General features: G+C 36.9%; 1 protein-coding gene and 1 pseudogene across 1 annotated transcript; one reads left to right on the forward strand and one right to left on the reverse strand.

Moving 5' to 3' along the window:
• Window positions 1–1,935: 1,935 nt before the first annotated feature.
• LOC127434650 (eukaryotic translation initiation factor 1b) lies at window positions 1,936–3,447 on the reverse strand. The gene is made up of 4 exons (XM_051687543.1): window positions 3,254–3,447; window positions 2,587–2,750; window positions 2,403–2,504; window positions 1,936–2,293 (listed from the first exon to the last, which is right to left on the reverse strand). The coding sequence occupies exons 1-4, from the start codon at window positions 3,282–3,284 to the stop codon at window positions 2,249–2,251; spliced, it is 342 nt and encodes a 113-aa protein (XP_051543503.1). The 5' UTR covers window positions 3,285–3,447; the 3' UTR covers window positions 1,936–2,248.
• Window positions 3,448–5,081: 1,634 nt separating this feature from the next.
• On the forward strand, window positions 5,082–12,551 carry LOC127434533 (ATP-dependent zinc metalloprotease YME1L1-like; annotated as a pseudogene).
• Window positions 12,552–13,561: the final 1,010 nt, after the last annotated feature.

Consider the following 13,561-nt stretch of genomic DNA (forward strand, 5'->3'; position numbering starts at 1 on the left):
AAAATTCAAACCTTCATCTGTGCGAGTCCATACATAACCCACTGTGCCCATGGCTCCATCAATATAAAATGTTTTTTTTTAGATGTTACATTAAGTGTAAAGTTAGAACTTAACATTTTTAAACACTGTTTGAAAGAAAGCATTGTGTAAAAGATTTGCCATTCAGATTAAATATACAAACACAAGTTTTCACCCAAAACTGAAAATGGACAATTTCCCAACCTCACGTTGTTCAAAACTCGTATGGCTTTCCATACAACCATACAACTCTTGTTGTTAAATCCAGTTCTTCTGAAGTGATCCATTCGATTGGTTGAGAACAGACCAAAATATCACTCCTTTTCACCATACATCTTGCCATTGCAGTCTCTAAACACGATCATTTCAAGCTCAATTATACTTCCTAGTGCTTGACATGTGCAGAGCACTAGAGTGCGCTAGAAAATGTAACAGAGCTTGAAATCACGATTGCCAAAGAGACTGCTGATGTCAAGACTTGTTATATTTTGGTCTGTTTTCACCCCCAAACCAATTACATAGTTTCATAAGACATGCATTAAACCACTGGAATCTTATGGATTACCTTTATTTGCTTTTTTAAGCTTCAACATTTTAGTCACCATTCACTTGCATTGTGTGGACCTACAGAGCGGAGACATTCTTCTGAAAACTTTTGTGTTCTGCAGTAGATAGTCATACACATCTAGGATGGCATGAGAGTGAGTAAATGAGAGAATTCTCATTTTTGGGTGAACTATTCCTTTAAATTTTCTGTTGTTTCTCAACAAAACCTATAATATGCCCTCAAAAGACTTGGAATATGACATGAGTCAAATGTATTTTTTTAAACTTTAAAGTCACTATCAACTGCCGTTGTTTTGAAAAGATGGACCAGTATATTCTATAAAATATATCCTTTGTGTTCTGCATCAGATAATCACATGGGTTTGAGGGCAAGTAAATGACAGAATCTTTCTTTGTGGGTGAATTTTCCTTGAACTTTTTTTGTACATCTTCATTTCTGTTTAACATCTTAACATCTTAAATTCTGATACTTAGACACCACTGCAGATTAAAGATCATCATATGTCTGCTTTGGCCAACCAGAACAAAGCTTCTGAATGTGATACATTAGGTCATGTGCTTGTCTAACAGGAAAGAATGGCTAATTTCCTCTTCAAGTGTAGGGCCTAAACAAAGTCTTTTTAGCAAGTCACTTCACTCGGCGGCCATCTTTGGAACGCTCCCAGGGAGCTACTTTTCTATGTAAACAAGCGGTATGCAGCTCCTTTCTACTTAAAATGGGGGAAAAAGACCAAAATCTCCAAAACGGTTGGTTAAGATTATGATCAAAGAACATATTTCAAACCAGCAGTAAAATCTGACTACAATGGTATCACAAATTGTGCTTCTTTACCTCAGATTATGCTAAAAAATAAAATTTTCCCATCCTGTATAGCTAATGCGTATGCCCGTTCTCGAGTTGATTGACAGGCAATATCTGCATCTAAAAGGTGATTGGCTCTTTTACCAGAAGGCGGGACTTCCTTTCTACATCTGTTGACCATTGGGCATTCCAAATTCTCCCATCATTTAAATAGAAGTGGCCCATCTCCGCTAAATAATCTCTGGCCTCAACCAACACTGAACCAGCCATAGTAACAGAAGAACTTCTGTGCAGGGCTGCATGGATAACTCTTTCATTAAGGGCATCAAATTACTTGCGTTCACTTATTTTGTCAGAATCTACACAACTATGCTGGACCCATGCACAAGCATTAGTTGATACGGTTTATTTGCTAAATAAATTTTAACTTGTTTCCGCATTATGTGCATCCTTATGAACATACTGCTACGCAAGTCTGTAATCAGGTACGCAAACAGCAAATTTTTGGTGGTTGGGAGAAAAAGAAAAAAAAAAACAAAACACAGATGTGCAAAGTCACATAACTTTATTGTCTTTAATAAAAAGATATCTTGCAATTGTTTCTATCGTAAAACATTAGCTAGCATCAGCAACAAAAACTCGAGTCTAAATCAGACCAGCCTGGAATTAGCGGCCTGCTTGAGGTCATTGTGAAGATTTCAGCTAGGAATGATTGCAAAAAAATAAAATAAAAATAGCTTTATCCTGCTGTCAGTATTGTAAGAATATGGTCAAAAAAAAAAAAAAAAAAAAAAAAATGTACATACTAGGATTGCTACATGCTCGTGCAGTCCTTTTCAATCCCCCGGAGGGGCAATCATTTTAAAAACCATGAACCTTTAACTGTTCCTCCTTTACGATGTTGATCTATAAAACAAGAAAATAAAAATGAGCAACTCTCCGAGATTTGGGCTGCAACTGAATCAAACCAATTTAAACTAATACATTCTAGAAAGACAAAAAAAAATATGCTTGCCTCTAACAGAAATTGGCAGATGTTCTTCCTCTGGTCACCCTGTAACTGAATCACCTCTCCATACTCTGGATGCTCAATCACTGTACCATTGCAGGCAAATTTCTATAGAACAACATAGTCCAAGATTAGTCCATGCCAAATAATTAAGATTTTTGGGGGTACAATATTGAATGTTGGAAAACACCTTTTTGAAAGCTTTCACCAGCTTCTTTTTATCATAATCATCTGCTATTCCTTGCACAGTAGTCAGTGTTTTGCGGCCGTTCCGCTGCTGTATCCTTATATGTATTTTATCCTCTGTCCCAGCCGGGAGCAAGTCATCACCCTTAGTTGCATCAGCAAAGGGATCTATTGGATGGTATAGGACAGAATAGACATAAACATAACCATTAAACATCAGCTAAAGACCAATTAAACATATGAACAACCTTAGAAAAGCATCTACAGGTCTCATAGCTACAGTACTAGATTAATAAAGGCATAGGGTTGAAGATAGATTGTCAATGTTGCACAATAGGAGTGAACCCAGAAGGAAATCAAAGCAGACGCGTTTTTTGTACTCCTGATTGCTTGACCAATATTCTGAGCATTAATGTTTTTTTGTTTATTGGATTAAGTCTATTATACATGTTCAGGACTCCCAATCGACTTCCTTTGTTTTAATAATGACCTATTGGTATTTTCTACCCCCTTACACTCACAGATCTTTCTGCATTCTTAGATTTAAATGCATAAATATGATTTCTGTTCTCTAGATGATTTTAATCATTTGAACTATACACTGCACAATGGTTCAAACGGATTCTCATGCACGCAGTGTGTAAACTCGCGCACGAGACGTAGTTACTCACCGAAAGACTGGAGGTTCTGTATATTGGACATGCGATATTACTCAGATAACTTCAACAGATGAAAGATGTCGGCGATCACAGCCGCTTGGAGAGCTTTAGATGTGTAGTTATTGTTTTTAAAAACAGCGTCGAATCAGGGAGCGGCTGTTTATAATATGCCTGATACAACTTCCAACGAGTCTCTGAGCAGGACACGGAAGTACTTTAATGCGAAACAGAGCGCGATGACAAAGGGCTTTAAATATATTTCCAAGTGCACTTGATTTAGATCTTTTACAAAATCGATATATAGGGTATAAATTCAGGAAATAATGCTCGGGCTACAGCAATGGACTGAAAAAAAAAAAAAAAAGAACTCTATTTTCTAACGTGTTACACTATATATATATATATATATATATATATATATATATATATATATATATATATATATATATATATATATATATATATTAATAAAATAATATTTGATGTGATCTCCCATTCAATCCCATTCACCGCTATATATATATATATATATATATATATATATATATATATATATATATATATATATATATATTCAGCGGTGAATGGGATTGAATGGGAGATCACAGCAAATATTATTTTCACTTACTCATTTGCTCCAAGACCAAAAGAAAAAAATACACTCTTACGTTTTAATGACTTTACAGAATTCAAATACATAAATAAATAAAATTTAAAAAAAAATAGAGGGAGCGGTGGATTAATGGGAGAAGATGGCCAAATTTACTGTCTCTCAGCAGCTGTAATCTAAACCCCCTCGCAGCTGTGGTAATTAATTATTTAAAACTAATTCCTGGGTAATATAACACAAAGCATAATGTTATAAATTTACACTTAATATTTTAAAAATGTATAATATAAAAAAAAATCGCGAGGTTTACGCTGCTAAATAAGTCGGAAACGAAAGGACCCGGAAGTAAAGCTAAGCAATCGCTAAACTGGTTCCTCAATTTGCTTCTAAACAGAGTATGCTTTCATTTTGTTATATTGTCATTATAAAACAAAGAATTTAGAAATATATTTGGCCCGAAATGTTAAATAATATATATTTAAAAACAATAATAGTTGTATAATTTTGCCTTTTACACCAGGCAAACAGTAAGCTATTTAAATGGATGAACAAAGCCAATGAAATCTGCACACAGTCAGTAACACTAGATGGCGCTAAAAAGCGTTTAGAGTTTTTATTAGAATAAGAAGAAGAAGAAGAAAGGCTTTATTATTGTCACACATTATACATTTTTCATATATACAGTGAAATTTCTTTGTTTTCACATATCCCAGCTAAGCTGGGGTCAGAGTGCAGGGTCAGCCATGATACGGCACCCCTGGAGCAGATAGGGTCAAGGGCATTGCTCAAGGGCCCAACAGTGGCTGAGTAACCCAGAGCCTTTAACCACTGAGCCACCACTGCCCCAAGTGGTGCTTGCAAAGCATAGAATCACTATTATAATCTCACATATGTATTATTAGTCTTCCGTACACTAACTCGTCCCGCACCGTTTGTCATAGACCCACAAATGAGGTGTCAAAACCCCTGGGGAGGAAAAAAAAAAAAAAAACAGTCTCAAAAAGTCCCATGAGGTACTATGAGAAAGGATTTTTTTCCTACAATGACAAATCAATGCAAGAAATTTGTCAGATCATATCTCCCAATCAGAATGTTGTTAAGACATGGGGGCAGGCTCATTTCACTCGGGCTACAAATCAGTCTTTAAGTATCAGCTTGGAAATGGCGTAGCCACGCCCTAGCAACCATTTACAGCACCCTAGCAACCGCCCCCATAGACTTCTATTCAAAATGGCTCAGAAGGATATCTTCAGAAAAGAATATCGTAGACACTTGGATATTGGCTCTTTTGAGTCAGGTTAGTAAGCAGCCAATAAGAATCACTCTGGTCACTGGCTTGCCACGCTGTAGCAACCATTTAGGGCACCCTAGCAACCAAACCCCATTGACTTCCATTCAAAATGGCTGAGAGTGATATCTTTGGATCAAAATGTCCTAGAGACAAGAGAGTTGGTTTGTTTCACTTTGGTGAGCAATTAGTCTTCAAAATCACTTAGATCTCTGCACCAGAACATTGTAGAAACTTCCTGTTTGGCTTGTTTGACTCAGTCTAGCAAGGAGCCTTTTAACTGCCACACTGTTAACTGCCTAGAAACCATATGGTGTTACCATAGCAACCAAGTAACAAAACACATATCTCTGCACCAGAACATGATAGACACTTCCATGTTGGCTCATTTGACTCAGGCTGGCAAGGAGCCTGTTGAGTGTCACCCTGGTAACTGCCTAGTAACAAGATGGGATTACCCTAGCAACCAAGCAACAAAACACATATCTCTGCACCATTACATTTTAGACATTTTCGGGTTGTCTCGTTTGACTTAGGCTGGCAAAGAGCATTTTGAGTATCACCCTCCCTAGCAACCAGATAGAACACCCTAGCAACCATGGAACAACACCAATATCTTTGCACCAGAACATCCTACTGTCATGGGGGTGGCCTCTTTCAACTTGGGGCAGTTGGTGAGACATCGTAGTGACAAATTTCCACTCACATTTTCTTCAGGAAATGTGCCTATCTAGTTATTATTAGTAGTAGTATTATTATAGATCTATTTTAAAATTCAAAGGGAATTATCAATTCCCATTTGGCTTAATACTAACATTACTTATGCATTGGGAGACATGATATTGTTTTTTTTTAAAAATCAATCATTTTCGTTTTTGTTCTCAAACTATAAAGCAATGTGTGCCCTCTGGTTTATTGTTGTTACGGTATATTAGTTATGTCGAAAAACACAAGCCAACAAGATTATGAACTAGGTGCCTTATCGCTTTCTTCCAGCAGGCGGCAAACTATTGCTGTTTTAAGACTATGGGTGAATCCAATCGAAGGTGATCATCCCTATGCCCTACTCACTACGAAAGACAGAGCTCTTGATGTGGGCTCTCTGAAGGAAAATGGCATTACAGTTTAAATGTAGCCTTCACTGAAAGTCTTCTGAAAGGTCCCTTTATGAAAAAAAAAATGTAATTTCTTACTTATGTTTGGAACGGCCTTTCGAGTGGCGTCCCCTTCGCGAAGTGCCCTTCAAGGGTGCAAAAATGCCGTTTGATAAACGCCCTATCACAGAAGAAAACGTAACTGTGATTACTCCGGTGATTTTAACAACACTTTATGTTGTTTGTAAACGGGAGGAGGTGGAAACACCGGCGAAATTAACAACACCGGTATACAATAACCGATAATAGAACAGCAGCGGGTCTGACAGGAACTAAAGGAAAACTCTCAACTAAAAATATGGGGAAAATATGTTTACTCTGCCCACAACCTTTCAGTCACATTAACACATTAATAAAGGTTCATTTTTAAAGGATAGTCTTTAATTTAGGTTGGATTTAGTTTAAGCTCCTGGCCTGTCAGTCAATAATATTTTCGGAATCTTTTCAGTAAGTCTTGACCTCTTGGAGTAAATTTGATTGAAAAATATATTCTTGGATCACCCATTATGAGTGGTAAAACTGTTGTTCATAAAATCTACTTAAATCACAGAAACAGGGGCTTTTATTACTCTACACACCACATTTAATTCGGATCTGTTAATATATGTATTTTTTTTAACTCTTGTTTTATTACTTCTCTTGTAGAGGAGGCCAAAGCTAATGCCCCATGTGTGATTTTTATCGATGAGCTGGATAGTGTGGGTGGAAAGAGAATTGAGTCTCCAGTGCACCCATACTCACGACAGACCATCAAACAACTGTTGGCTGAGATAGATGGTCAGTCCATGTCTGCATGGCTTTTGTTTAGTTTTTTTCATTTATATACAGCTCTTTTTGTTTTTTAAATAGATAATGTGGCTCTCATTTATCATTTTGATGATTTCAGGTTTAAGTCCAATGTAGGGGTGATTGTGATTGGAGCCACACATTTTCTGAAGTAGGTTTCGTTACATTTTTATACAGACAGGAATTATGATGATTTTACAATGCACTGTCTCTCTAAAGCAAGCTTGGGGAAACATCTCACTCAGAAAGATCAAAGATTTTGGGATTCATGATTCAACCTAAATTCATAAATATTTGGCTTCCATCATCACAGTAAACCTGCATCATCCTGTTTTGTGATTTCAGTCCCCTGGTGAGACCAGGCAGGTTTGACATGCAGGTTACCATATCCAGACCTGATGTGAAGGGATGCACAGAGATCCTTCAGTGGTATCTGAAGAAAATTAAGGTGGATTCTGGTAAGAGTGATATCTTAAATATTTGTTAAATGAGGGCCGTAACCACTATAGACATTGAGGGGGGAGCATGTCAGCAGAAAATTCAGGAACGTGATTGCTCATGGATTTGATCTATGGAGTTTTGTGGTCATTTTAAGGTCATGTTTATTAGCCTTGAGTTCATGCTAGTGTACTCTTAGAAGTTGACAAAATCAACTTCTAGCAGTTAAACACATTTTAAAATGACAGTCTTTCTCTTCTAGGAAAACAGACCAAAAGTGTTGACTTGTGCTGCATTATGCAGATTTTTGCTCAATCAAATTCTCCCTAGAATGACAATTTTCCACCCCCTAATACCACCTACAACTGATTACCTAGTTGATTTATGTCTGTGACATAACTAAAGCCTTGTGTTAATTTAAAAAAGAGAGGTTTATTAAAAAAAAAAAAAAAAAAAAAGAGATGAGGCCTTTAATGTCCCACCAAAGCTTCCTGTTTCAATCGAAAATATACGTGAACGCAGGACAGACAACTGCGCTGAGCAATTTTATGAGGTATTTAAATTTTGCTCCTTCCCAATCTATGAATATTAGGTTAAATTAGAGCTGTTGATTTAACACATTAATTTAGTTTTAAAAAATCTATTAAAAAATAAAATAAAATAATGCTATTAATCTTGCCCCCTGACTGTTCAGAATTTCCGCAAGAATGAAGTCAAGCTCAATTTAAAGAGAGTTATACAGAGCACATCAGAATCATGCAGAGATCTCAAGATGTGTTTTTCAAAGTTTGAAACTATGTTTAACTTGACACAGTATCCTTAAAACATGCCATTTGACTGTGAGAACTAGTGAGATGCGATGCAACCAAAGTGAGACACTCCAAAAGTGTCTCTCTGACATATACAGTTGAAGTCAGAAGTTTACATACACCTTAGCCAAATACATTTAAACTCAGTTTTTTCACAATTCCTGACATTTAACCATAGAAAACATTCCCTGTCTTAGGTCAGTTAGGATTACTACTTTGTTTTAAGAATGTGAAATGTCAATAGTAGAGAGAATGATTTATTTCAGCTTTTATATCTTTCATCACACTCCCAGTGGGTCAGGAGTTTACATACACTTTGTTAGTATTTGCTAGCATTGCCTTTAAATTGTTTGTACTTGGGTCAAAATGTTTTGGGTAGCCTTCCACAAGCTTCTCACAATAAGTTGCTGGAATGTTGGCCCATTCCTCCAGACAGAACTGGTGTAACTGAGTCAGGTTTGTAAGCCTCCTTGCTCGCACACGCTTTTTCAGTTCTGCCCCACATTTTCTATCAGATTGAGGTCAGGGCTTTGTGATGGCCTCTCCAGTACCTTGACTATGTTGTCCTTAAGCCATTTTGCCACAACTTTGGACGTATGCTTGGGGTCACTGTATATTTGGAAGACCCATTTGCGACCGAGCTTTAACTTCCTGGCTGATGTCTTGAGATGTTGCTTCAATATATCCATCTATTTTGTGAAGTGCACCAGTCCCTCCTGCAGCAAAGCACCCCCACAACATGATGCTGCCACACCCATGCTTCACGGTTGGGATGGTGTTCTTCGGCTTGCAAGCCTCACCCTTTTTCCTCCAAACATAACTATGGTCATTATGGCCAGACAGTTTGATTTTTGTTTCATCAGACCAGAGGACATTTCTCCAAAAAGTAAGATTTTTGTCCACATGTGCACTTGCACACTGAAGTCTGGCTTTTTTTATGGCAGTTTTGGAGCAGTGGCTTCTTCCTTGCTGAGCAGCCTTTCAGGTTATGTCGATATAGGACTCGTTTTACTGTGGATATAGATACTTGTCTACCTGTTTCCTCCAGCATCCTCACAAGGTACTTTGCTGTGGTTCTGGGATTGATTTGCACTTCTCGCACTAAACTACGTTAATCTCTAGGAGACAGAATTCGTCTCCTTAATTGGTATGATGGCTGTGTGGTCCAATGGTGTTTATACTTGCATACTGTTGTTTGTAAAGATGAAAGGAGTCACTGAGTTTGAAGGTAGGCCTTAAAATACATCCACAGGTACACCTCCAATTCAGTACACTTCCTATCAGAAGCTAATTGGCTAATTGTGTAAAGGCTTGACATAATTTCCAAGCTGTTTAAAGGCACAGTTAACTTGTATGTAAACTTCTGACCCACTGGAATTGTAATATATTCAGATAAATGTGAAACAATCTGTCTGTAAACAATTGTTGGAAAAATTACTTGTGTCATGCACAAAGTAGTTGTCCTAAACAACTTGCCAAAACTATAGATTGCTAATATTAAATCTGTGAAGTGGTTAAAAAATGATTTTTTTAATGACTTCAACCTAAGTGTATGTAAACTTCTGACTTCAACTGTAAGTACATAGACCAACAATCAGAAATTGTGGAGATGGAAGCCAATAAAATTATGTTCAATGATATGGAAATAAAACATTTTTTGTATTGTCTAAATGCTTTACTTGTCTGCTGCCACAATATATGTGTATGATGTACTGTAATGGATTTGAATTATCTGAACTGTAATATTTATTATGTGTTATATTTATAATGATTATTTACTAAATTATATTTATTTGGCACCTTTCTCAGTAAATATTGATTAAATGCAATTAAGTCGATTAATTAATCGGCACATCATGTAATTAATTTTATTAAAAATTGCAGCCCTAGGTTAAATGTTTATGCTATATATGTGGAAAGAAATTCTAAATGTCTGTGTGTAATGATGATGTTTGTCTGTTGTAAAGACTTTTCTATTATAATAGTCAGTTCTTGTGTGTTTTGAAGATATTGATGCCAAGATCATTGCCAGAGGAACAGTGGGTTTCTCTGGAGCTGAACTGGAGAACCTGGTGAACCAGGCGGCCCTGAAAGCAGCAGTGGATGGGAGAGATCTGGTCACCATGAAGGAGCTGGAGTTTGCGAAGGATAAGATCCTCATGGGTGAGGGCAACAGGGATGGACGGCTTATTCTCTGCAACATGTGATTGGGAATATTGCCATGATCAAAGAGATTCGTTCCTAATGTCCCTCTCTCTGTCTGTCCAGGCTCAGAATGCAGAAGTGTGGAGATAGATAAGAGGAATAAGATGATAATAGCCTACCATGAGTCAGGACACGCTATAGTGGCTTACTACACCAAAGACGCCATGCCCATCAACAAAGCTACCTTCATGCCACACGGTCCTTCCCTGGGACATGTGAGTAGTTAGTCTCAACATTCAATAAAGACCATTCCAACAGTGGCTACCCATATTTTCCAGGATAAGTATATTTCCCATTCAAACAGCACCCCTGCAGTTAGAAATAATTGGGCCCAGTACAAAACGTATTCAGTTGCCCGACGGGAAGGGGGGTTGGGGTGGTGCAGACAGTTATTCCACCAACATGCGCTACCCCGACGGCTTTCGCTGTTGTGCACTATCTCTTTGTTTATATCCGCGTCTCTTGCTGAATACGTTTAGATGCGCTCTACAATATGGAACAGCCTTTCTGTGGGTCCCCCCTCAAGCCCGGGCCTAGGACAAAAGGTCTAGTTGTCCCCCCTTATCGGCGGCCCTGTACACACTTAAGTACGTGTGTGAGATTGTAGCTTTTACTCTTTAGCATTTATACATCATAAACTGATTCTGCTGGTGCCTCTGGTCTCTCTCTCAGGTATCCTTGCTGCCTGAGAACAATCGCTGGAGTGAGACACGAGGCCAGCTCCTGGCTCAGATGGACGTCAGTATGGGGGGCATGGTTGCTGAGGAATTGGTTTTTGGAAATGAGAACATCACAACTGGTGAGAGATGTCCCCAATTCACTCTTGTCTACTTCATATTCTTTAATGTATAGATACCATAAAGTTTTATTTGTCTCTCACACAGGAGCATCAAGTGATTTTGATGGAGCAACTAAAATAGCACAAATGATGGTGACACGGTTTGGGATGAGTGACAAGATATAATGGGTTCCATGTGTCCTCCAATGTATTAAGCTATTAGTGTATTTATGCATTTCTGAAATGTGTTATATGTGAAGTAAATAGTGATTTTCCCATTTATGAAACACCAAGTTTTCACTGATCATCCCAAATGACAAGATCGGCCAGATCACATAAAAAAATGGTAAACAATTTAAAGTATTATTATTATTTCTATATAATAAAAATAAATACAAGCAAATTTAGCAATGCTTTGTAAAAGCTTTAATAACATTTCAAGCTATTTGAGTATACATTAACAAACATAACATTTATATGAAACAGATCATTATTATATTTTATTACATATTTCTTGTATTTTATTATTTTGCAATTGTGACTGACTGACTACATTATTTCTTATGTATTTATAATGTTATACGTTATTATAAAGTCATTCAAAATGGGAACAAAAAAGTATATGGCTGTTAGGAGAGGCAATTTGAGTCCTTCCACATGGTAAAGGCCATTAGAGTAAGGTTGTGTAAGTACTAACATTCCAGACTTAAATCTGGGTTTCATCCTAATCCTTTTTTCTGTGCTAAATTCAGACTCAGTGCTCTGAAATGAGCTGTGCACATGCAGGGTCACTCACACACTTCCATTCATCTCTAACCTCAGGGTTTCTGTTGCAATCACAATGTTTTTTGTTGTTGTTGTTTTATGTGTGAAATGCTATTTTGTGTCTGTAACTGCAGCTCACACACCTCTCTATGATTTCCAGCTAGGGGTCATGACCTATAATGACCTAACGGACCATAGCCCGGAGACTCGGGCAGCTGTAGAACAGGAAGTCAGGGTGCTTTTACAGGTATGTGACCCCCAATTTACCTTTTGCGGCAATAATGACTGATATCAATCGTGACAATTTAACTTCCTCATTTTCTCTGTCAGGGTTCATATGAAAAGGCAAAGACACTTCTGAAGACTTACAGCAAAGAACACAAGCTGCTAACCAATGCCCTGCTAACTTACGAGACTCTAGATGCAAAGGAAATTCATATGATCTTGGAGGGAAAGTCACTGGAACCCAGATGGTGAAGGCTAGACTTTGACAAAGACATTTTAAGATATTAACTAATTTGTGTAAATACAAAATCTGTTATAAGCCTTCAAAACATTTTTGAATTACTTTTTAGCTCTCTCTTCATATGGTTAATTTTACATGCAACAAGTTGGCTTTCAAGCTGACACTATACTAACAGATATTCGGATATTTTCCATTGTTAAATTGATGCCAACTGTATGTATGCCTGAGCAGTGAACTCTGGGGTAATGGCTACTAATCAAGTAAACTTGGCCCAGTTTTTAGAAGCCAAGTGTATAACTGAAAAACAATAAATTTAATGATTCTTGTTACCCAATCATCTGAAATACATGTTCATATTAAAGGGATAGTTTTCCCATAAAACAAAAATTATGTCATATTTTTCTCACCCTAATGTTGCTCCAAACCCATATGGCTTTCTTTCTTCCTTGAAACACATAAGAAGATTTTAGTAAGAATGACAGCCACTGGCACTGTATCACTTTCATTAAATGGAAAAATGCAATGAAAGCAAATGGTGACTTAGACTGCCTAAAATCTCTTGTATCTTTTGTAAGGAAGAAAGAAAGTCATACGGATTTGGAGCAGAATGATTGTGAGTAAATGATCCCAGAATTTTTATTTTTGAGTGAACTATCCCTTTAAATTTTTTCAAAGCAACTTTTAATTTATAAATAATGTATTGTGCTTGAAAAAAAATACAAATCCAGAGCTTCTGTCTATCCATTTACAACACAATCGCAGTAATAATTTTTTTATGCAACTTAAAACCACAAACCAATTTCGAATGTGACTAGAATGTTGATATTTATTTCTGATCTACAGATTCTTTCAGTTTATCAAGTTTTTTATTTGAATACACTTTTTAATTCTGTCACTGTTTCAGTTTTCCATTTGTGTGTGCATGTTTAGACTGCACCGTATAAATAAGTATTGTGAGACATTTATTTGTGTTTTCTTTTAAAATTAATACCACGTTCAGATCTATTACTATCAATAAAAA

The sequence above is a fragment of the Myxocyprinus asiaticus genome, chromosome 44 (genome assembly GCF_019703515.2).
Source record: "Myxocyprinus asiaticus isolate MX2 ecotype Aquarium Trade chromosome 44, UBuf_Myxa_2, whole genome shotgun sequence".
NCBI lineage: Eukaryota > Metazoa > Chordata > Actinopteri > Cypriniformes > Catostomidae > Myxocyprinus > Myxocyprinus asiaticus.